We start from the raw sequence: 22,769 nt of genomic DNA, 5'->3' as shown, positions 1-22,769 counted from the left end.
GAATGTGATCAACCAAAACAATGCGTTAGTCGTATGTTTTTTTTTTATTTATTTATTCATTGTTAGTCGTATGGTTTGTTTGTTGGGAAACAGTAAAAATGATGTCACACTTGTCCAAACCTGATAAAGAAAGGTGTATCTGAGACTTGACAAAGATGCAGTAGATGACAGGTACACCATTAGAACTGTTAGCTCCAACACATTCTTAAAGACGAGGGGAAATGTCGGACAAATTAAGCTTTTGCTCCAACACTACTCCACTTTCCAGATGGCGATCCTGCCGTCGTATCGAGCAGAGCCACTCAAAACATAGCGATCCTCAGCAGAACACAGTGTCTGGATGCGGTCAGAGTGTGCCTGGAGTTCTTTAGCAACGCTGAGGGTTTCTGGATCCAGCACCATGACCTGGCTCCTCTGCGGACAGTCCTTCTGACCGCCGCAACATCCCACCCAGATCTGAGGAGCGGAGAGACCGGCTCAGAAAAAAAAACACCAGCACAAGCAACCTCGACTTATCTTACCTGATCTTTAACCCTGATCATACAAGTGACTCCAGAGATTCCAGGGAGGGAGACCTTTTTAAAGCACTGTTTATTGCCATTTGTGAGCCAGACAAGTAGCTCGTGCGAGTCTGCCGATCCTGTCCACAGCTGACCTCTCTGCAGCACAGAAAATCATCTTCTTGTCATTGTATGACCAGCACTTCTCCGACGTTACTACAGAAATGGGATGAGCCAACGCCCCCTCACCTCTGGAAAGACAATAAAGCTGCTGAAGCACCCGTGCATGTTCCAGTGACTGTCAGGAGGCACCATTCGCCTCTGTGGAGTTCCATTCTTTTTTAGTTCCAAAATGCAGTCGCCACAGCCTGTGCAAAGGCAAAACACAGCCCTCAACGCATTTGAGTAGGAAAAACAGTAAAAGAAACATTGACAGATCTCCTCAAAATATTCAAAAATGCACATTCCACAGTGCGGCTAGCAGTCCATGACAAGGCCACTCAAGAGTTCACTCACAGCACCACAGCCTGCCATCGTGGATCTGCACAGAGGTCAGACGCTCACAGCTGAGTTGGAACTGCCGCCTTACTTCTAGACTGGACGAGTCCCACTGCAGGACTGTGCCATCGCAGCTGCAAGAGAACACCTGCCCACTGGAACAGACACAAGCGTTACCATGCTGTTTTCTGACATCTGCTGGGAAAAATGGGCGTCACGTGAGCAAAGAAATACCATGTGACCGATTCAAGTGGCTCATGCACTTTCAGGAATTGTTCCGCGAGTTCTCCGGGGATCAAGAGCGCACGCACGCACACTATTACTAAGTATTTCATTTATTATTGCCCACATTCGCTTGCTTTGATTTGTTCTATTCAGAAGCAATAGGGCAGCTGGAATCTACCTGGGCACATCTCCAGTGCCCCTGGTGAGGCCGGTCACTTCCTGACGGTGCTCGGTCAACTGTTTGTTGCAGGACATGCTCAGAGTGTCGATGATGTAGATGACAGAATCCTGGGAGCCCAGCCACACCTGATTTCCAACCAGTCCCAGCATGCAGTTCTGAGTTGAGGAAACAGAAAGACACTTTTGCTGCCGATGCACATGTGGAATCAAAGTCAAAGACGCAAATGTGACTCACATTTTATGCACGGCCATTGCGCAATCTAACCTAAAATTGTCTGTTTTAAAGCTCAACACACATTTCATTTCACGGAGGAACAGCAGGACAATGGTTTGTGCCACACTCATGTTCGGCTCCGGCTTGATGCACCTCACGGATTGGAGTGAATCTGAGGTTGTTCTGCATGTGTCACCTGCAATTTCCCTGTGCACTCAGATTTTCCTCCCACATTCCAAAACGGTATGCTGCTGTTGACCTGCACCGGAATGTGCCTGGGCCCTGGTCGGAGGCACATTTGTCCCCTGCGCCTTACGATACTCCAAGTTTGGTTGGTAACGACAATGAGGAAATGATTGAGGATATGATTTTATATATATATATATATATATATAAAAAACGTTTTCTCTCACCAGCTGTGACTCTCCAACCTGGATGCAGTCCTGCAGCTTTGACCAGCAGGTGGCGTCAAACACAACCACTCGACCTCCACTGAGAGCCACCCACAACATGGGGTTCACCACCATGTCAGAGTCCAGGCAAGTTAGCTGACCTGGACAGAGAACATCCAATACGCATCACTGGAGACCACATGGCTTCTCTATGAAGCCAAAATCCATGATGAAAAGTGCCTCACGTTCTCAAGAGACAGGAGACATTTCAAACCATCTTGTGCTTCGAAAGCCTTTTAGCACTTGCTCAGCAAAAGAGTCTACCTGGTGTGTAGAGCAGCAGATGCACCGTTTGTGGTTCTGCCAGATCCAGAGACGGGTTGATCTTGTGTTTCAGAGTCTCGGAGGTAGTTTTAGGCATCATCATGGGAACTGGTGAGCAAAACAGAGACTCACGTCGGCTGCCGCATCATTAATAACTGCTTCCTCTCTGGAGTTTTCCTCTTCCTCATATGCTTGTGTGGGCTTTCCCTCAGCACTACAACATTCTTGCACAAACCCAAAACCACACGTGACTCGTCTGGTGAAAGCGCCACTTTTAACCAGCAAACCACAGATGCTTCTCTCAGCTTTCTTCCAAGTATCACTGAAACCGCTCCTAGCTCAGACCCACACCATGGTTCCCAGTCAGAAAAGACTCAAAGCTCTTTTCCAAGGGACGGTGCACAAGCTTGACTTGAGTCACAGGAACATCCTAGCTGGGTTGAAGACAAGTCCTGCCAGCTTTTACGCTGGGTGCCACTGGGCTCCCAAGAAAAATGGGGAGAGATTTTGCCAGACGAAGGCACCTTTCCTGTCCTTTTGCCACCCCAGGATTCCTACAGCGCAGTACACAAGCCAGACCTGTATGTAGTACTGTAATACTAGAAGGTGAGCCACGGGAGAGCAGCAAACACGATGCGCAAAAGGAAAACTTCATTCGTAGCCTAAGAGTTTGTGCTAATGTTTTCAATAAGCCTAACAGCTGCTGCAAGCAGCGCCCCATGGGGTCAGCGAGGGAGAAGACATTGGCCCTAGAGCTGGCTAATATGTCCTAGTGCTCTTCAGTGTTCCACTCATCCGCCTTGTCTGTGACTACAGCACACAACTAAGAAAGTAAGAGGCAACACATGAACTGACCTTGGTGTTTAATGGTGTGCAGGTAAGACAGCTTTGAGGCGGTGCTGACCGCCCTTGGGCTCAGCAGGGAGCCTGTGACAGCATCCATTAACAGGACGTTTGTCAGCGCCTGGGTCACGTACTGTGGGTCCTGAAACACAGCCATCACTGGGCGTCCAACGTGGGAATGCCATGTCTCACCTTGTGCTGGTCGGCCATCTTGCGTCCAGCCCACATTTCCAGGATCAGGAGATTCCAAAGTTCCGTTTCACTCTTCAAGTTGGCTTCAAATACTTCAAGAGGACTGGCGGTCAGAATCCGCAGTGAGGGAATCCTCACTAGCAAGAAGGGAAACGAAGCCACCTTCACCTCCTGCGGACGAGAGCCGACAAATGGAGCCAAAACACCAGCAGAGGGCGACTCTTCTTACAGACCTGTATATCTCTGAATTTGGTGATCTCCACAAAGCCTGGTTTTCCCTCGGTGAGCAGGAATAAGCGCTTCTGTGTCATAGCGATTTTGCCGACACCATGAGAGGTCTTGACCCAAGAGGACAGCTTATAGACGCACTCGCTGTTGTCCAGATGGTCCACGACCTCGGAGGGCAAGTTGAAATCTTGCGCTTCCGACTCAGTTACCTTCCAGAAGGTGTAGAAGCGTTTGAAGAGCTCGGGCTCCACCTGCTTCGTCTGGCCTGCTGGGTCCGTGCAGAAAAACAGATCATGTGTGATGGCACACAAACCAAGCTGGCCACATGATGAGCGAATTCTATTCAACCCACAAGGCCGACACGGTTTCCAGGATCAGCCACATATTTTTACCTACTTCTCTCATGTCTTACAAGAGCACTAGGTTCTCACGGGACTCACCATGAGTGAGCGCATCGAACAAGCGATGTATTGTGGCCACGTCCTGCACTATCCCGCACTCTTGGATGCAGCGCACAAACTGTTCCTGATCAAGGGATTTGCGTGGAAGCTCAAACTTCTTCACGTGGTCATCAGGCTCTGCGGATGACTTCTCCTTCTCTATCTTCACCTGAGGCACAGACAAAAGCAGCCACTGAAGCGCAGTCAGGATTCGTGCTTTGACACAGCACAGGCAGCAGAGGATCGCAGAATCACTTTGGTTTGGCCCTTTCATCCACTGAGCCACGCAGCGATGCATGACATGTCACACAAAAACACCTTCAGTATCAGCCTCTTGAGCTCGGGCACTGCATCAGCCTGTTGCCTCTCGTCTTGGTGCAGGGAGTCGGCGAGCCAAGTCACCAACTGCGTGGGAAAGATGGCCGTGTCCGTCTTGTAGAGCGTTTGGAAGTCACTGAGTGCGTCCAGACGGCGCGAGCACAGCCAGTTGATGAAGCCACGCAGATAGTAGAATCTAGCAGGGAACACAGGAGGAGTAGCTCTTTATGACGCGCAGCAGCTGCAAATGTTTTACAGCAGGACAGCACCTGACACTTCAGCCATTGAAATAACCATTTACTTCCAGTCAACCCATGAAGCCTCACCATCGGTTAACAGCATGTGCACTGAAACGCGTGAGTGAAGCCTTATTCTAGGGAGAAATGGCACTAGGCTGCAAAGAAAAACCAAAATAGTTCAAACTATAAATACCTTGCTAAGAGGGTGGAATTCTCATTTTGGAAAAAGGCGATGGCCTCGCTCAGACGCTGGATCAGCTCACTGTAGTAGCTCTGGACTGAAGTGAAGGACAAAGATGGCGGAAAGTCGGGAAGTTGAAAAACCTTGACGGGCTTCAGAGGAGTCTTCAGGGCTGCAAGACAAAGACGAAGATTCATCCGTGACAGATGACATCACAGACATGCGTGTTGCAATGCAACCTCACCAGTGTCGGACACCAGGACTCCGGTGAGTGAGTTTCTTTTGATGCCAAGCGTGGGCTCTTCTCCAAGGTTTGGCAAGATGGCGCCCATTCTCTTGGCGCTCGTGCTGTCGGTGCCCAAGCTCCTTCTGCGGGCCTGAATCTCCTGCATGGTCGGTCTGCGCGGGATTTCCACCTTGGCCTTCATCCTAGCAGGCAGAAGATTGGCAAACCTGTTGATAGTAATAGAAACAAAACCACCTGACACTAGCGACACCCCTCAGATGAATGCTCCAGCACTGACTAGGCCTGACTGACTTTGTTTCAAGTCAAGGGGCATGAAAATATGGCAAAAAGCGTGAAAGACATTTCCATTAGTTTCCAGCTCTGAAAGCTTGTAAGAGTTCACAACCTTGAAGACTCAATTTCAAGTGATTGAAATTCTGCGACCAACACAATTTCAATCACTTCCAGGTCACATTGAACGACTGAGTCGGACGCATGGCCGAGGCTTGCCTCATGAGCAACTTGAGATGGTGTTGTTTGGATGAACTCATCATGGAAACACATGAGGCATCATGAAGAGCACAAAACAGGGGCCCTTGTCGAACTCACTGCACAGAGATTTCAGTGGGACATTTTTTTACTTTTGCATCTCAGATCGAGTTCCAAGTTCCAAGCGGGAGTAATGGTCCATCTTCCTGTTGAGACGATCCTTGAGAAAGGAATGGAAGATGTGCGTTTCCAACACCTAAAAGACGTTTGCATCAAGAACAGTTTTGTTGGATCATTTGATGAAGGAAAACCCAGTGAGCAGGTGTTACGTTTTTGTAGAAGAGCTGTTCGCTGGGTTCTCTGCTGGCGAGGAACTCTTCGCTGTTGAAGACTCTGTGTTCGTAGTTGAGGTGGCAGCTCACGTCCCTACAAATCGCAAATCGCATTACAGCACACAGCAACCAAAAGGCTCAAAGATTTACTCCTGACTCTCCTGCATCCCAGTGTCATAGGGGACGGCCACTGTGCTTTCCAACATGGATATAAAAACCCACAGGAGGAGGACAAGCTCTTCCCTGAGGGCAGCTGAGCCACAGCTGTTTTACCAAAGTGAACTTGAATCAGCACGATCAAGAGCGGACCTGAAGATGTTGACCATCAGTTCCAGAGCGATCCTCTGGATGTCGTGGTTAAGCCGGCGCTGCCATGTTCGCTTCTGCGCACGATGATCATCAATATGGGTGCAGGTGGCGTGGTGGCACTGATCCAGGTCAAAATGCTTCTGCAGAGCCTGACACCTGGGAACAGAGCTCTGTCAAGCGCCAACACTGAATCAACCAATCAGATCCACCTGTGGCTGAAGCAGTCTGCGGCAGGTGCTGGTATCTCAGGAAGGTCCACCGTCTCCGAGCACGAGGTGGAGACGTGCCCGTTATCAATGTTGATCAAGATCAGGTCGTCGGTTTCCTGGAAGAATGAATGCTGCAGCCAAACTGGTCACCTCACCATCTGACACCACCACCTACTCACAGTGGCAACTTCTTCAAAGTGGCTGAGGTGGCAGCCCATGAGAAAAGCAGTTGGAGCCATGACAAAGTCCAACATGCTTCGAGCCAGAACCGGGACGTACGGCTGCTGCCATGACAAAGGCTGGCACACACAAGAGACAAGGTCACTGCATTTTAATGCTAGCTGCAGCATCCGGTAGCTTTTCAACCAGTCAGACGTCTTTGATAGTAATGAGACCAAATTGTCCAACAGGTGGCAGTAGCATTCCCAAACACAGGCAGCTGGAGCCAGGAAGCCTACAGCTCACTTCATGCATGAAAAGCATTAAGAGGTTCACGGCTGGATATGGACAGATCACATCACACGCCTCCAGCGTAAAGGCCATCATCTTCATGCAAAATAGCAAAACTTGGGCAATGAACAAACAAACATGGAGGAATCCCTGAACAAAAGCAAACAAAAGAAATCTGTTTGCTTTTGTTGGGGGTTGTTTTTCACTACACAATGGCCAGAGTTTCCACTACTCTGAATCTACTTGAAATTCATGTAAAATTGACATTCTGACACAAATATTTTCAAGACATTAAAAGAGCTTTAGTTTAAACAAGGTGAGATAAAAACTTGCCGCCATCGTGATTTATTGTGCTATTGTCAAACTGATGCAAAATAAAGAATATTTTGTTGTTTAAATGTATGGATGGCTCCATCATTCAGATTCAGTAATATACCAAATTCATTCAAATAGAAAAATGTGACTTCTTGCAGCAAATATTCTTAGACCTAAGAATATTTGCTACAAGAAGTCACATTTTTAACTAGTTCATCTGCCTCTGAGGAAAGAACCAGATCTCCAATTCGCAACGCATATTGCCAAGGAAGAGAACTTTGTGATCAACAGTCACATTGAACATCAATAGTGAGCGAATCATGGGCAAACACACCTTCAAAAACAGCAGCAAGCTCTCTGCCACGAGCGTCAGTCTCGCCCAGTTAGCAGAAAACAGAACCACCCTCTGCTCCTGGAGAAGGCAAGACAAGACCTGCGGAGAAACCAGGGACAAATGTAAATATTACCACCCGTTATCCGATAAATCAGACTGGAGGTGGTGTCCAGAGAGACCTGGAGGAGAGCTTGTGGCCTGAAGCAGAGGAATGGAAGGTGAAGGTCTAAATCCACTGCAGGGTGATCTCTATCTTCCCCAGAAGGCAGATAGATGGTCAGAGGATGAAAGGTGAAGGTCTAGGACGCACAAAGACGCTGCTGTTTAGGTTCACAACAGCTGCATATCAAACCAAGCATTTCAGCACACACCAAGTGGAGCTGTCCTGGAGGGGGGATCGGCACCACAGACAATTTGGCCGCAAACTCTCTCACCCTTCCCTCCATTTCTGATAAGCGGCACGTTGTGAGCTGCACTAGTAAGCTGTCGAGAAGAGGAAGGGAGTGTGGTCAGGCCTTTTATAGCTCAAGACAAAGCTCAGCGTGCAGCATTTCCACTTAATATTAATGCCATGTGGCTGGTCGACAAAGACAGCATTGTTGCAGGATCTATAATTCTCCTCTCACCATGAGAGACAGTCCTTCAACGCATTGAAGTAGGGGTATTTGGAGATGACGCAGAAGCTGTAGGACGAGTGAAGATGTGAACACTTTGAGGGGCCATGGCCATTCTCCAATTCAGAACAAGTGCCCTGGACAACAACAGTGATCAGTAACACAGCGCAACGCTGACTGGAGATCCTGAACCAAGCGGTGACAAACTGGGCGACATGGTGGTGCAAAGACTTTCCACAAGCTGATGCAGAACAGTCAAGTAGGCACAATAAAGGCGGACAGTTTTGACCAGAGTGATACCAGAATGGGGCGGGAACATCGCATTACAACTCCATGTGACCGGTGGCCAAAGACGTCGGTGAAAACCAGAAAATGGAACTGCTCTTGTGTGTGTTCCCTCGTCACTTGGAGCCCATCTGGAAGAGGAAATCGAAGCCAAATATTTGGACGATGACATTGCGGACGATTGATTAGCAATGCGACACGTTTAATAAAGAGACAGATGATACCAGGAAAGCAGAGCTGAGGTAACACTGTGAGGTCGATGTCTTTAGGAACACTGATATCTTCAGTTCCACCCTTTCTTTCTGAGGTGACTGCACCTGTTCCAGTGTTCCATTCGCAGCAGAGGAGAAAGGGAGTCAGGAGAAAGAGGCTCCAAACCACTGCAGAATCACAACAACAAAGAAGGAGTCGATACTCAGTTGGGTCTCCGCTTTTCTTTTCTTCTTCAAGAAGGCACGGCGGCCATGTGATCGAGCCTCATTATCAGCTTGTGCCCAGTTTAAAAACGGAGGTGCGAAGATGTGCAGTACTTCTGGCTCAAGCAGGTGGCGCTCTGGGGTCCCATTGTTGTCAGTGACCTGCTGAAAATTAGACAAGGGCACACTTTATTTTCCTCGCAATGTGTGATGAATGTTGAAGAAAGAAGAAGAACAAAAGTTAATATGAGTGAACTGGAAGACATCATCATCATAAGCGTAAACATTAAATTGAGCAGGTGTGTATTTGTCCTCTGTCTGGACTTCAACTCAAGTAAGGCCTCCTCCAGCTTTGGCATCTTCTTCCTGGACTATAATGATCTTCAGCACATCCAACACTTCATGAATGCACATGCCTCGTGTGACATTTGAGAATTACCTGACAAATATCCAGCAGCTTGTCGTTGGACGCCCCGACGACCACGCAGGCGTCCAGCAGGGCTGAAGGCCGCTGGTCTGACATCGCTGACGGCCGAGACCACGGAGAAGAAAGAAAAGGCAAATCTACATCAATAACACAAGTCACATGATGTGAGGGGGGTTTTCAGCAGGTCAATATTTGTGGCACATTATTCAGCGTGTCAGCGGAGAAATCCGTTCCACATTGTCCAGACATGGAATCACATGACACATTGAAACACTCATGCTGTCTTTGTTTGGAACAGTAAACAAAACAGTTGTTCTCGGATCATCTGTGGCTCATGGGTGTCACTGTCATCAATACCGTTTTACAAGCGCTCAGATAAAAATGGAAAATATACAAATGAGTTATCCTATCTTGAAGAATAAATGTAGCCCTATCACCACGGTCAACACCATGCTGGATACAAAAATAAAGTGGTGGAATAAATACACATATACAGCACACACACACACACTCATTTCCCTAATAACCGTGTGTTTATTTTGACTAAACATGCACATTCATATTTCCAAATGCAGTTCTGAATGACTGCACTCCTCTTGTCTCTGTCATGAACATTTGTGTCAATATTACCTTGGACAGTGTCTTTCTCGACCAAGCTATATGACTGACTGACATCAATGTTACACAAACTTTTGATCCTGATGACAACTGATGAGAACGTGGATGCCAGCTCAGCGTGTATTCTGTTGCCAAGGCGTCTTAGCAGAACAAGACCGAACCTCGTCTGGTTTTTCCCAGGAGTTCCACCCCTGTAACACTTGTATGTGAAGAGAAAATAAAGGAACTCCTGGATAGTGCGATGACTTCGGAGGCTCTCCCTCTCTCTCTCTCTCTGTTCCCTCTATTTGACAGGATGCTGCTGCTGCTGCTGCTCGGAGCGCTCAGGACCAGAGCACAGTCCACCATCTAACCCAACTATAGCAAAGTGTTGGAAGAGCATGGAGGTCACGTTCATTGGGCACGTTTCAAGAATATTTGGATAGCTATTAACAGTAAAATAAGAAGCAATGGCAACAATAAAGGCAGCCGAGTTCAACACAGAACGTTACGCGACGAAGAAGCAACACGCTTATGATGAAAAAGTTGACGGAGGTTGTGAGAGACTCACCTCCAGAGTGACACCAGCTGCGCGCTCCTCTGTTGCGAGCTCACGCCAGAACGGAGCCCAAATCTGTTCACGTGTTGCTGTGGGACTTCCTGTTTTCTCTGCGTCACACGCGCGCTGTGTGTCACACTTTCTCTGGGATGGAGATCTATCTATCTATCTATCTATCTATATTATTCGCTTTACTTGTGACGTTTGATTGTGACTCTTCAATGAGTGGCTTTAGCGCGTGTATAACTGCTTAAATGTTTTTAATTGTGTAACGTCCAGGCTTGTGTTGCTTACGCATGCGCACACGCCATGGATCGTTATACCTCGGTTACAATAAAGTGCCTGCGACTTGTACATTTTGGAGATGAGACGCGAAAAGAGCTGACGTCAGCAGTTGCTGGAGCCGGCGCTCGCCCTTCCCACTAGAAATACACGGCAGTGACGATGAAGAGAAACTGGTCACAAAAAGGGCAAGTGTTGACAAGCCTTGTAATGACTGCAACTGGCCAGAGGAGGGCACCTGCGCACACAAAGCGCAGTGTTCCAGCCAGGCACGGAACAGCCACTGCTTGGCCAGACCTGTGGTCCTCGCTGTGACGGGAGAAGAGGACCAAGAATGGATTCTGGCATCACATGACTTGATCATCCACTCACCCAGATTCATCACGAACCTCACTGTTGGTGAAAAAAACCCAAAACCACCTGGGTCTGTTCTTCCTAAGCATGTCTCCAAACAGTTCCACCTCCGATGGACTCGTTTCTGGTCTTGTCCAACTTGTCCCTCTTCTGCTTCCTTTCTTTGGGTTAAGAGTACAAACCAGGGTTAAGAACAACTTTCACAGCAGCTCTCAGTACTACAGTGCAGTAAAACTTGCCCCTCGCTCGGCTGAACCTTGGGTCCATCTATGCCATCCTGACTCCTTCATCTTCTTCACCTCCTCTCATCATGGATGAATAAGACCAGACACTCAAAGTGCTTTCAAGTTGTTGATCTAGCCTTGACTGAAGACAGAATCCTGGCGGAAATGACAAACAGCAGGAAGACAGAACAACAACTGTAGACAATGTATCATCTTTAAAAACGGTTGCTACAAAAATACCCAAATGAGAGTAGCAACAGTTGAAACAGTCAATCGGGAGGTGAATGACTCCGGAGCTTCTGATCAAGTCAGATTCACAGTGGGTGGTATTTTTGAGATGAAATGAATGCAGACCGCTGAAACCTTTGGTGAAAACTCAACACTTCTTTTAATTCAGACAGAAGAAACTATGCATTATTAACAAGAACATCATGCTCTTGCAACACTTTCCCTTTAATGTTTGCACATCCAACACACAAAGACTGTTTTCTCATCAGATGATGCAGCATTTACAGACAACGACACTTTAACAAGACTTCAGTTAGCAACGCTTTGCTCTGTGCGCAGATTGACAATGTTTTCAATGTTTTCCGAGTCAAACTCAACTCTGTAAAGAGGCTTCTCTGCTTCTCTTTCATGCCCATTTAGTCATGACGCCACAGTAAAGAGAATTTTAACTTGCATAGATTAAGTCATTGGACTTGAATAGATGCTATTCACTTGACTATTAAAACGGATCCATAGCAGGTTGGCTGAGCAGACTGGGACCATGTGACAAGTTATTTCCTAAAATAATACCAAACAAATAATGCCCCCATTATTGACACCAGCTTGGTGCAGGGAGGACATTCAGTTGTGAATAGCACTTTCAGTAGCCGTCACTCCTGACGGTGTTAAAGGTTACATTGGGTTGCAGTGGGTTTCAATAACTTAGACTTATAGTGATTGAAAACCCACATAGAGTCGGTTATTTTGAAAGGCTCGCATCACAACACAGTGAAGGAGGCAGAAGGAACAGAGGTTCAGCAATGACCTCAGACTGACAATGAAGCCAACCCAAAGAATAAGACATCCTTTCAAAGTGGAAGCAATCACCTGATAAGCAACTCACAAGACCAGCTTTTCAGTCGCTAAACACCATACAGAGCGTCTCCACCAGAAGCTGTCACGAGTGGCTTGCCCTGTGTCGCTGCACCGACATCCTACAGTGGAATACACCGATGGCCCAAACTCAGACTGCTCAAATAAGACACTGAAGGAATATGTTTTTGGTTTCCACAAGAACATTTTTGTGTGGATCCATTTGCTTCGTATTACTGATACACAAATTGGCGATAATATCAAACTGTAGTGTTCATATGGAAGTTCTATGGATAATTACCGACAGTACACGCGGACAGCCAGGGTGGCGCTGTTGTCAGACACTGTTCGGCATCACCACGGCAACAGCATGGCAGCATATAAGTCAAAAGTGCTACATGTGCCTGAAGGACTTATTCTTTCACAATAAAAACGTAGGCAGACAGGTTTGGTCTGAGGTAGAAACATAAAAGTTTAAGATATTTCTATAAAAGTATATCATATAAGAGACATTTCTGTGGCATTGCAGACATGTAAAAATTGAAACAGCTAATACAAGTATTAGCTGATATTCACAGTACTCTGCTTAAAAATTTACATCCTCCTGAGTGAGCTCAACCTGCAATTCTCATGCAGTGAGAAGGCACTTGAAAAATGAAGTGCACTTGCACCCGATCCAGCCTGTTTTCACACATATTGTTCTTCTCCAGTCTGGTCTTCGTGGGAGTGTGCAGAGTGACAGTGTTTTGGTTCGATTACCATCTGCTCTGTGTTCCACAGTTGACCAGTTTATCAACAAAGAGCTTGACAACACAGCGACAACTTATTGTTCTGGATGCAGTAGCGCCTGCTGCAGAAATCAGAGAACATGAAGAAAGACTCAACAAAACCGTCCATAGTTGGAAGAGAAAAAGAATCACGATTTTAGAACACAGGCCAACGTCTTCTTAAACAAATTTTGCGGAACTGAACGATTACTTTCATGAGCTGGTTCTCCTTCAACAGAAGATTCCTCTCTGGATCACCCATCAGGATATACCACGAGGAAACAGGCAGCTAGGAAGCCGAGGAAGGACCCCCCAGAGGCAACTACAGGAATCACTCGCACACTGCCCACTGCTTCTATGACGGCGCTAAGAGCAGATGCTACCAGTATTTGGCTGATGTAGACCTGGAATTAGATGAAAACATAACATTTCAAAAGGTGGGTAAACAGTTTCACGAGGGAAATATCTATATTCAATTCAAATGACCTGGCAGGACAAGATGGCACAGTCAATTCCAAAGCCTCTTCTGGAATTTGCTGGACTGTGGTGGATGTACTGGAAATGTAAGCACCGAGAGTGAGTTATATGTCCATCAGATTTGACTGAACTTTCTCAAACATTTCGCTGGGTCATCTCAAGAGAACGAAATATGCTGGGTTTGGACTACAGCCTCCCTTAGAGAAAGATCCACGTCAAATACCTCTTTGATTTCATGGTACTGGCCAAGTAAGGCATATGGACAGTATGAGATGCTCATCGAGATGACACCCATGGTACTGATCATCACCATGGCCACGTAGACATTCGGGAAGAGAGCCATGGCAGCGGTTCCTGTCAGTAATGGAGCAGGATGATGCTGAGAAGGTAAATATGAAAAAAAAAAAAAAAAAGACGCAATGTTTGTCTTACCAACGGAGAATCCAAGGGTCCCGATGATGTAGATCACCTTGATGCTCAGATCAAAGTTATCAAGGTACTTCTGCAATATGGCTGTGAAAAGAGGAATGTAACCAGGTCCACTGTTATCCAATACAATCATTATTTGACTTCCGACTGGAGTAATCTGACTGCATACTCAAACCACTTCTACACCAAGTCAAGTGGGATGACAAGGTGACTACCGGGTCACGCCTATCAAGAGCGCAAAAAAAAAACATATTCGCCAGAACAAATATGCATATAATTGATGTGATTGTGACATCTTCACTGCCTCAGCTTTTCACTGTTCTGCTACCAGTGAGGAAAACTTAAAACATAAATGAGTCAAGAAAATTACAAACTCTGCAGAAGTCCTCAATGACTTAGAATCCGATGTCATTACCTACTGCTCTCTTACCTGAGCAGACAGCGGCAGTTGCAGCATAGACCACCAGCCCCCAGCAGCCCATCTGAACTCCTCTACTGTAATTTAGTAACTCTGTGGAGTTTGCAGGGGCCTGAAAAACAACAGCCTGTTAGAAGGACGACAGTGACAGGCATTTTGTTGTCTGTTCAATCTATGTACGCGGTTTGTTTCAAATCAAATATCTGGGTTGTACCGTTGGGTCCCCTTGATAGATGACTTGCCCCATGAAATCAGTGTAGAACACAGCTTCTGCGATGATGGAGAACCAAGTGACAAGGTGACACACGCACAATCTCCAAAGCTGCCTTGGCATCTGCAAAACCAAGAGCAGCAGTCAATGACATAACACATAAAACTCAATGAATTATTCACATTAGAAAAGGAACATGGGCCCAGTCCACCAAAACCATTTGTTTAGCGGGGGCAGAAATCTTGTTGTCCACAGCCATATCCACTCTGCTGAGAATCCCTCGACAAAATCGATTAAGACCACTTTGGAGCTTAAAGTTGGTTCAGTCAATGAGACATTGCTAAGTTCTCTTGTGCAAGTGATGTCCGCGGAGTACATCATTTCAACTAAATGCAGCGCTGTGTGTGTGTGTGGGTGTGCACATTGCGCAAGCTAAGATGACGACGCAAAATACTGTGCAAACCTTCAGTTGAAATCAAGTGTCAGACAACATAAAGTGACATCGAGCTCTGCTCTCACAATCTTTGAGAAAGAACAATCTTTAACAAACAAGGTCATTTGGATAGCTGACTGCTATTTTACCTTCAACATGGACAACCAGAGCAGCCGTACAGTTGTGCCCTTGTCTGATCCAGCATCGCTGTTGGAGTCCCCCGATGAGAGACTGCTGACAGACAGCTGAAGCGCTCTCCTCTTGGCGTGCTTCCGGAGATCGCTTAAATCGTTCAGGCTACGGGAGGTGGTAATTTGATGTGGGCTTAAGGCCGCTGTTCTACGGAGTCGATGGCGATGTGATCCAACACGCCCATAATAGGAGAATGTGAAGGAAGGCTGCAAATAAATACATCAGTTACTTCAATCGCAGTATAGACTTGGAGACTGAGAGTCCTACTTGTCTGTAGGTGTGAGGATGTGGCCGTGACGAAACGGCAGCGGTGGATGGCCGTGACCCAGTTCTTCCACTCGTGGAGCGTCTGACGACAGAGTTTTCAGAACTGGCACCATTTGCAACGTTGCTCTGTGTGAAAAAATAAATCAAAAGAAGATTCTTTACAAATGAAAGCAACTTTTCAGATTGATTGACGGTTAATGTCCATGTTAATCACCTGAAATATCCAAACAAACACTCTCAATAATATTACAGTCAACTTATTACACACATCTGATATGAATTATATAACATTATCCATCAAAGTGGCTGTCACCTTTGTGTTCAAATGGCTGTTGTGTGTTGGAGACTTCATTGAAGGGGAAAGTGGTTCCTCATTGGTCGACTTGCTGGGCTGGAAAACTGCCGGACTAAAACTTGGAAGCCTTGAAGAATCAGGAGACCCAAATGAAGGCCTGAATTCATCGGTGAAATCTCCTTGAGGCCCTGGCAAGAATCCATCATCCATTGGATAACTCTGTTTGTCCAGGTCAAGATCCGGGTCTAACTTGATGGTATCATCTGCCATCGCTAGGACAGAATCACTTTTGCTCCGAGCTCGGTCCACTGCAAGAAATTCCATCTCCCCCTCGTGGAGATTTGATTCAGTGTTGTGAGCTTGAGTCAATGGATCCTCCTCTGAGATTGAGGGAAGACAAGGAGTGTGACCTGCACGCCTGACAGACAGCTGGCTGACAGACTCTCCATAACCAGAACTTCTTGGGTTAGATGACGGGTAAGTCCTCTCCGGAATACTTAGCATGTGAAGAATGACTGAGACGATGAATATAATTGCAGCAAAAAGGAAGAGGACTTGCTCCTGTGACTTAAATGCACGACCCAGGACGGTTTCGGTCCAGTCAAGGCCCCCTAGCATGTAGCCAACTGCTCCACCAAGCCCTGCAGAGAAGGGGACAAAAACATGGATGGTGCCAATGCTGACAATGAAGTGCAATGGACTTTGCTGTGAGCCTTGCTAGGTTACCAGCAGAGAAGGTGTGAATATTCAAGGCCATATCTTGGTCCTCTGTGTCAGCAACATCGAGGAGATAAGCTCTGATCGGGCCCTCCGATGCATCGGCACTGAAATCTAGCACCACTACTCCCAGCACAGTGAGAACGATGCCGATGGGCTGGCTGCCAGGAAAATCCCCAATTGCAAGACCTGGAATCATCACTTCATCAGCCGGACTCCAGATATGTCTACATGTATGACCATTAAACACCTTACCAATCAAGGAGCCATTCAAGAAAAGAGCGACACCTATCAGCACACCGATGCACAAGGCCAGTATGAATGGTCTCCTGCGGCCCCACCGGAGTGTGCAGCGGTCGCTGGAGGAGCCAATCCAAGGGGTTAGAATCAGGCCCAGGATCGGGCTGAGGAACCATGTTAAGCTGTAGTACTGTTCAGGAAGACCTGGAACACAACAAACACAAAGAGTCAAAGCAGAGTTTTCTTCCGTCAAGATAATTTCATCATCATTAGATAGTTTATTGGTCCCTGAGTGGTGAAATTCAGCATCACAGCAGCAACAGCAAAAGACACACACCAAACAACATCATCATCATCATCATCATCATCATCATATGGTTGCAGAGGGCTAATGATCAAAACAAAGTGGCCAAAGAACATGCTATGAATATTCATTTCTGGAGTTGACATGCTCACCGAAGCAAGAAAATATTCAGTTATGGACTGCCAAGTTGCCCATAGGGAATCTGATCATCGCCTGGGCCCCATGACTTGCCTTGTCGGTTGTTTAAAAACGGCCCCACTGCGGCAGCCAGCTCGAGAAGCCACATTTACAGGGTCCTGCCTGAGAAATGATGGACTCTTTGCCCAAAATGGCTGGGATAACTGACGTATGCAGTATGGATTATTTATTATTCATGGCTTTTTATGATCAGCTCTCTTTCATGATGTAACCAGGATCCAAATATCTGAGACAAGATGCAGGCGATACTATACTATCCAAAAAATAAATAAATAAAAAAGCTAAAAAATAAATAAAAAAAGAGTTTCCATCAGAGATGTATCATCGTAACTTCAATCATAATTACCTTCCTAACTTCAGTTTTCCACGAGCTCAGGTGGTTCGTCTTTATAACAAAGACTTAAAATCAAGTTTGTTGGGAAACCATCCAACTTCACATAAATCAGAAAACTTTAGTCTAGTTAGCAGTGCGGCGAGTTTGACGTTCAGATGTCTGATGTCTGCAGCGAAGTAACTGAACCTATCGAAAGGAAATGTTGATCATGGGACAAAGAGCAGATGATTGAATTTTTGGGATGTTAGGTGGTTCACTCTGGATTTAAATGAGTCATTCACTGTATGGCTGTGAGCGACCCCGAACCAGAGCTAGTTATACAATGAAAAACTCAACTTTATAACAAATTGCATTATTCAGTTAGCATTGTGATAGGGTGGCAAGATCAGGGGTAAGATGCTCTGCACCCTAGTGACGTGACTTTGGTTCCCAGTCAGGCCTCTGTTGTCGTACATGCACCAAAGCCTCGCTCATCCATCGCTCTCACCGGCCCTAGGACGTCAACCTGCGGAGTGCAGCAATTCCACGCAGTAGCCATCTATGTTTAATAAAGTTTCAACCCCGCAGGTGTGTCTCGTTGCTACAGGTCTCATTGAGACACGCCTACCTTCAGGAAATGCATTCCACAGTGTACTGGGAGCTAGCAGAGCAACTGACAGGGAACAAGTTCCAGAATTCTTTGCAGGAAAGATTACTGTATCTGGTCCCCAACTGTGGAACAAACCGCCTCCAGATATCAGAGCTGCACAATGACTTGAGCACTTTTTGCACTGACTTTTAATACAAGCTGAGTATAATTTTCGCTGTTTTTATTGTGTTGTGTTATTTTGTATTCTTTTTATATTGTATTTCGGGGTTTATGAAAACGCCTTGTAGCCCTGTTTCTTCAGCATTTGTACTTTTCATTGTTGCATGTGAAGCGCTTTGGTCAGCACTCACTGTGGAAATATGACACAAATAAATTTAACCTTGACCTTATGCGAAAGACAAGCATTCATTTATTTGTGAGAGTTAACGTGAGGATCACAAATTACTCTCTAACCTCTTAATCAAATTAACTATTACTTTGACTAATAAATGAGGCGGTGTGTCGGTTTGTATGAATAACTCTTTTATAAAATCTGTCTTTGGTCCTTATCACATTATGCAAACCATTTTCATACTTCTGCTTCAGCATGAGTCTAAAATTACTATAAATCCTGTGGGAGTTGAAAAGACAGAGGTTTGTTTTGTATCCCCTACTAAAAGTATGAGGTTAAAGTTTTCCGTCATTGCGCTGCGCTCTAGAAACACAGCTGAAGAAAAAAAAGAAAGAAACAATTCCCGCATACCAAGCATCCTCGATGAGTATTTTTAAGGCTGACTAAAACATAATGGAGAGCCCTGTTGCAACAAAGCTGAAACGTGCTTTGACCTGCCAGGAAACTGTTGAAACCAACAGTTTCCTGGATGGCTAAATTCCTTTTTCCCCAGTGAACAGTATGAATGACAGTTGTCAAGTCTGACAGTAGCCTAATGGGAGGCTTTGGTAATTTTCCACTACTTTCTTATGAAGATAATGTCCAGGAAACTTGATAAGCTGTTCAATCCACTCCTCTTCATATCCTCATTATCATTAGTATCATCTCATCATGAACCACAATGGTTGTCGTCCTCTACTCTTGCCCTCATCCTCCATCTCCAACATTCTTCATTCATGTTCACATGCTCTCTGTCCTTCCTCTTCATGAATCCGAACAGTCTGGCTGTGGCCAACCTAGTCACTCCTAACAAACTTCACAAACACACATTAAGAAACAAGACCATGGTATGGACGAAAAGTGGCGTTTTCAACGACTCAACAGTCCATTCTTTAACTAAAACAGTGCTGTGTTAATATTTCACAAAGTAAACTTGACGGAGAGAGACACGGCACTGTGCATGGTCTTTAAGAGTCAAACTCAACAGAATAAAAGTCACTATCTTATCAGTCAATTGCTGTTTCACATTATGTGGAAATTCTGTCTCATCATCTGACAATGATGCACTGGGTCTGGGGCTGTCTACGAATCTATGAAACGGAGGAGCAATCGTAGACTAAGTAGCGTTTTGAAAGAGAAAGCATTTTTCTTGTCCACATGGCAAAAGACCAAAATGTGCAGCATTGGGCATTCTTGACATACCTAGCCAGGAGAAGTTCTTTTGTCCCACAGTGGTGAACCTGATGTCAAGCCAACGGCTGCTGTGACATGAGCTACTGCTTCTTCTCTCTCTCTGGGATTAATGGTCTTTAAACTCAACTAAAATGAGCTCATAATTCTGACCACGTTTAGATCTAAGTCAAACTAAGTCAAACTTGTCCATTGCAGGCACACAGACGCTCTGATAAACCAGAAACCTGAAGCAGCTGTGTGATCACTTGCATCTAGCATTCGCTGGAATGAGCTGACACCGAAGGTCATGAAAGTTAACTTGGTGCCATCTATCCTAATGGAGGAAACATTGCTCAGTAATTCGACTTACTCAGTGCTGCATTTATATTGGGACAGTAGCAGCAGTCAAATCAAACTGTGCTTTCGGGCAATGGAGGTAAAGTGGAGTGCCTTGAAAAAAGCTACAATGACCCAGGCAGAACATACAAATGGCAACAAAAATGAGGTTCTAGATTAGCCTCAATTTTCAGGAAGGAAATCAAGGGGTCAAAGGAAGTGCCAGTCAGAGGCACCAACGGCATTTAGATGGTTATGGGAAACAAATACAACCAGCCTTACATTTCTTAGAAACAAAAGGAAATATATAAAACTTAACATGTAAAATGTCACAAGGATACTTTACCTATTTGAAGAAGAACTGGGGTCACAAGGGCGGTTTCCATTGCATAGCAGAACTCCCGGCCAAACATCACAGCACCGTGCATCACCCAGCGATGCAGAGGGATCGGCACACCTCGATATTCTTCTTCATCCATCTCACTTCCAAAGTTACTTGACTCTAAGCGCTTCCTCCTTGGTGGAAGCTCAGACGACTCCCAATCTTCAATACCTTGTCCCATCACAGTGACGTTTCTGTGTTTATCTTCACTGGAACCGTTAGGCGTGTAACAACTGTAGTCTTCAGAATGAATATTGAATGTGTCCTAGGAGTCATTGCAGTCCTGCAATTACAACAAATACAACCATTGCTTCACCGATTTAACCTTTAATGTCATGCTAAAAGTTAACGCATTCTCCAAGTTAAAATGTAACCAGAAAAATGTTTGTCACTGGATAATCCACTTTTCGGTCCAACTCACTGGTAACTGTGTCCTGTTTCAAATTTCAGTTTAAGAAAGTGCTATTTCATTTGCAGCTAAAAATGTGATTTACACTTTGTTTACATGGAGATTAGTGCAAAGGATACATGTGTGTACATACTTAGCAAGCAAAAATCAAAGGTCAAACAAAATCATTCAAAACTATGGCTCATGTTACAGAAATACAAACCCTTTGGTTCAGGTCAATGTCGAGAGTTTTTCTGGTGGTCACAAATTAAATGCCACACAATACCTAACAGTTCACACATGACTGTAGGGAAAGTAGCATTTGTATTATCAACCACCAATAAACCTGACATTTGAAACTCTGAGGACTGAAACCACTGTTTAAACCAACAGCGATAAACACATGAAAAGCCAGATATTATCTCACCAATCATATCAGGTAGCACCACCGACACCACTGGTGAAATAGTAAACGCCTACAGCACAGGACAATCTTTAAATCTAACCATAGCAGAATGTTATCGTAGTTCTTGGGCGAGAAATATCTGCTTGCCTGTAAATGTAGACAGATCAACGGCGTATCATTACTGTTGAACGATTGCTTGCTTTGGTTATGGGCTGTTGCTCGCACGGTGCTAAGTTATGGAATAAAGTATTCACTGAAAACTACGCGAGACGTCGCAAAGCTGCCTTTGACGCCTCTTTAGTCCCGTAACGCTCCCTCAAAAGGTCTTCTTAAACGACAACAGAGCGATCAGATCAATAGATACGATGTGACAGATCCGCTTATTGTCACGACTGCACCTCCGGGCATTAAATAAATTCAATGATACTCCGCCTTCGGAGCCTCAATAACCAGGAGAGTCGTTGTGAAGTCACAAACGAGCCACTAATCCGTTCCCAACATGTTGAGGAACTGGAGAGCGGTTCAGCAGGGCGAGACTGTGCGTGTCTGTGGTGGTCACCACTCTTGTCTGTGCTCGGTCATAGAAGCGAAGTTGGGCAGGCTCGGCTCGACACCGGTCCGAACACGTTGAGGGGGGGATCTAGCACTGACCAGAAATAACATTACAGACGCAAAAACGGCGCACGTGAGATGTCACCAACAACAAGTCAACTATCAGATCGGTGTGTCGATGAGGTTAGCTTCCACCGTTTCTACGCGCTAAACACGACGGACCAATGAAGTGTGAAGTGTGGCGCTTGACTTCTGTTGCCTTAGTTTATAATACAGATGAAAATGTCGGACCTCACCTGAGTGAGTCTGCTCCCTCCGGTCAGCAAGTGGACATTACAGCCGCCACTGGGTTAGCAGCCTGGCTAACCTCCGCCGGCTACTGACCAGGTTGACTGCCTGCTCATCAGACTCGCCGGTTTCCACAGTAACAACGCGGGGCGTGGTTACGGAACACGTCAGAAAGGAGTGGCGCAACGCTCCACCCCGTCCTGGCGCTGTAGGCAACACGAACATTACATTTCAAACAACATGGAAATGATAGTCACCCGGAGGAACTGCTCGAAAGCCGCGATAAATGTGAACCAACTTGAGTGAACGGCGGTTGGCTCACGAGCATGCGTGGTGTTCGCTCTGCAAAGTACTCCGTTATTGGCGGGCGAGGCAACTGGAGGCGGGACTCCGGCCTCTGATTGGCTCACTGTACGTTTAAATGTCCCGGCTGGCTCTACAACAAATCGCATTAACTCGACGTCATCGTGCTCAAAACGAAGTAACTCACAAAATCACGTTATTGCGTTGGACTTTTTCAAGAAGTACTTGGAGGAGTTGACGGTGTTTGTGAGGGAGCAGCACAGCACGAGGAAGCTTTATGAGGAAGCAGGTGCAGCAGGTAAATCCCTCACTTCCTCGGATTTGGCTTCGTGAAATGTATTCACTTTGACAATCACATCTACTGTCTGACTGTCGTATGTTGCGTGTAACATTTTATTTCCTGGTCTGGAACTTCTCGGGAAGA

General features: G+C 45.9%; 2 protein-coding genes across 15 annotated transcripts; both read right to left on the bottom strand.

Moving 5' to 3' along the window:
- Nucleotides 1–36: 36 nt before the first annotated feature.
- Nucleotides 37–11,351, bottom strand: LOC128771925 (DENN domain-containing protein 3-like). 11 transcript variants are annotated; one of them, XM_053887810.1, is made up of 29 exons: nucleotides 11,008–11,350; nucleotides 10,349–10,927; nucleotides 9,193–9,278; nucleotides 8,753–8,918; nucleotides 8,562–8,654; nucleotides 8,353–8,468; nucleotides 8,065–8,189; nucleotides 7,810–7,921; nucleotides 7,618–7,737; nucleotides 7,439–7,537; nucleotides 6,519–6,638; nucleotides 6,340–6,455; nucleotides 6,131–6,286; nucleotides 5,819–5,915; nucleotides 5,642–5,745; nucleotides 5,019–5,203; nucleotides 4,787–4,946; nucleotides 4,355–4,550; nucleotides 4,037–4,205; nucleotides 3,602–3,861; nucleotides 3,369–3,539; nucleotides 3,189–3,318; nucleotides 2,334–2,441; nucleotides 2,031–2,170; nucleotides 1,402–1,559; nucleotides 1,017–1,153; nucleotides 750–868; nucleotides 522–659; nucleotides 37–456 (listed from the first exon to the last, which is right to left on the bottom strand). In XM_053887810.1, the coding sequence occupies exons 3-29, from the start codon at nucleotides 9,274–9,276 to the stop codon at nucleotides 253–255; spliced, it is 3,783 nt and encodes a 1,260-aa protein (XP_053743785.1). In that variant the 5' UTR covers nucleotides 9,277–9,278; nucleotides 10,349–10,927; nucleotides 11,008–11,350; the 3' UTR covers nucleotides 37–252. The 11 variants fall into 11 exon arrangements, with proteins under 11 accessions (XP_053743785.1, XP_053743788.1, XP_053743784.1 ...); XM_053887813.1 differs by having other exon boundaries at nucleotides 8,753–8,915; XM_053887809.1 differs by having other exon boundaries at nucleotides 3,602–3,864; nucleotides 11,008–11,349.
- A 744-nt stretch (nucleotides 11,352–12,095) lies between these two features.
- slc45a4b (solute carrier family 45 member 4b) lies at nucleotides 12,096–22,353 on the bottom strand. Of its 4 annotated transcripts, XM_053887818.1 has the most exons (14): nucleotides 22,051–22,353; nucleotides 20,373–20,691; nucleotides 16,738–16,926; nucleotides 16,492–16,671; nucleotides 15,784–16,406; nucleotides 15,471–15,596; nucleotides 15,161–15,409; nucleotides 14,582–14,701; nucleotides 14,380–14,479; nucleotides 13,953–14,033; nucleotides 13,744–13,874; nucleotides 13,530–13,598; nucleotides 13,255–13,447; nucleotides 12,096–13,126 (listed from the first exon to the last, which is right to left on the bottom strand). In XM_053887818.1, the coding sequence occupies exons 2-13, from the start codon at nucleotides 20,587–20,589 to the stop codon at nucleotides 13,298–13,300; spliced, it is 2,235 nt and encodes a 744-aa protein (XP_053743793.1). In that variant the 5' UTR covers nucleotides 20,590–20,691; nucleotides 22,051–22,353; the 3' UTR covers nucleotides 12,096–13,126; nucleotides 13,255–13,297. The 4 variants fall into 4 exon arrangements, with proteins under 4 accessions (XP_053743793.1, XP_053743789.1, XP_053743792.1 ...); XM_053887814.1 differs by having other exon boundaries at nucleotides 12,096–13,447; XM_053887817.1 differs by lacking the exon at nucleotides 22,051–22,353 and adding an exon at nucleotides 21,350–21,453 and having other exon boundaries at nucleotides 12,096–13,447.
- Nucleotides 22,354–22,769: the final 416 nt, after the last annotated feature.

This window comes from Synchiropus splendidus, chromosome 15, assembly GCF_027744825.2.
Source record: "Synchiropus splendidus isolate RoL2022-P1 chromosome 15, RoL_Sspl_1.0, whole genome shotgun sequence".
NCBI classification, from domain to species: Eukaryota; Metazoa; Chordata; class Actinopteri; order Syngnathiformes; family Callionymidae; genus Synchiropus; species Synchiropus splendidus.
Note: the sequence above shows the minus strand (reverse complement) of the source record. Positions and strands in the feature narration are given on the sequence as shown.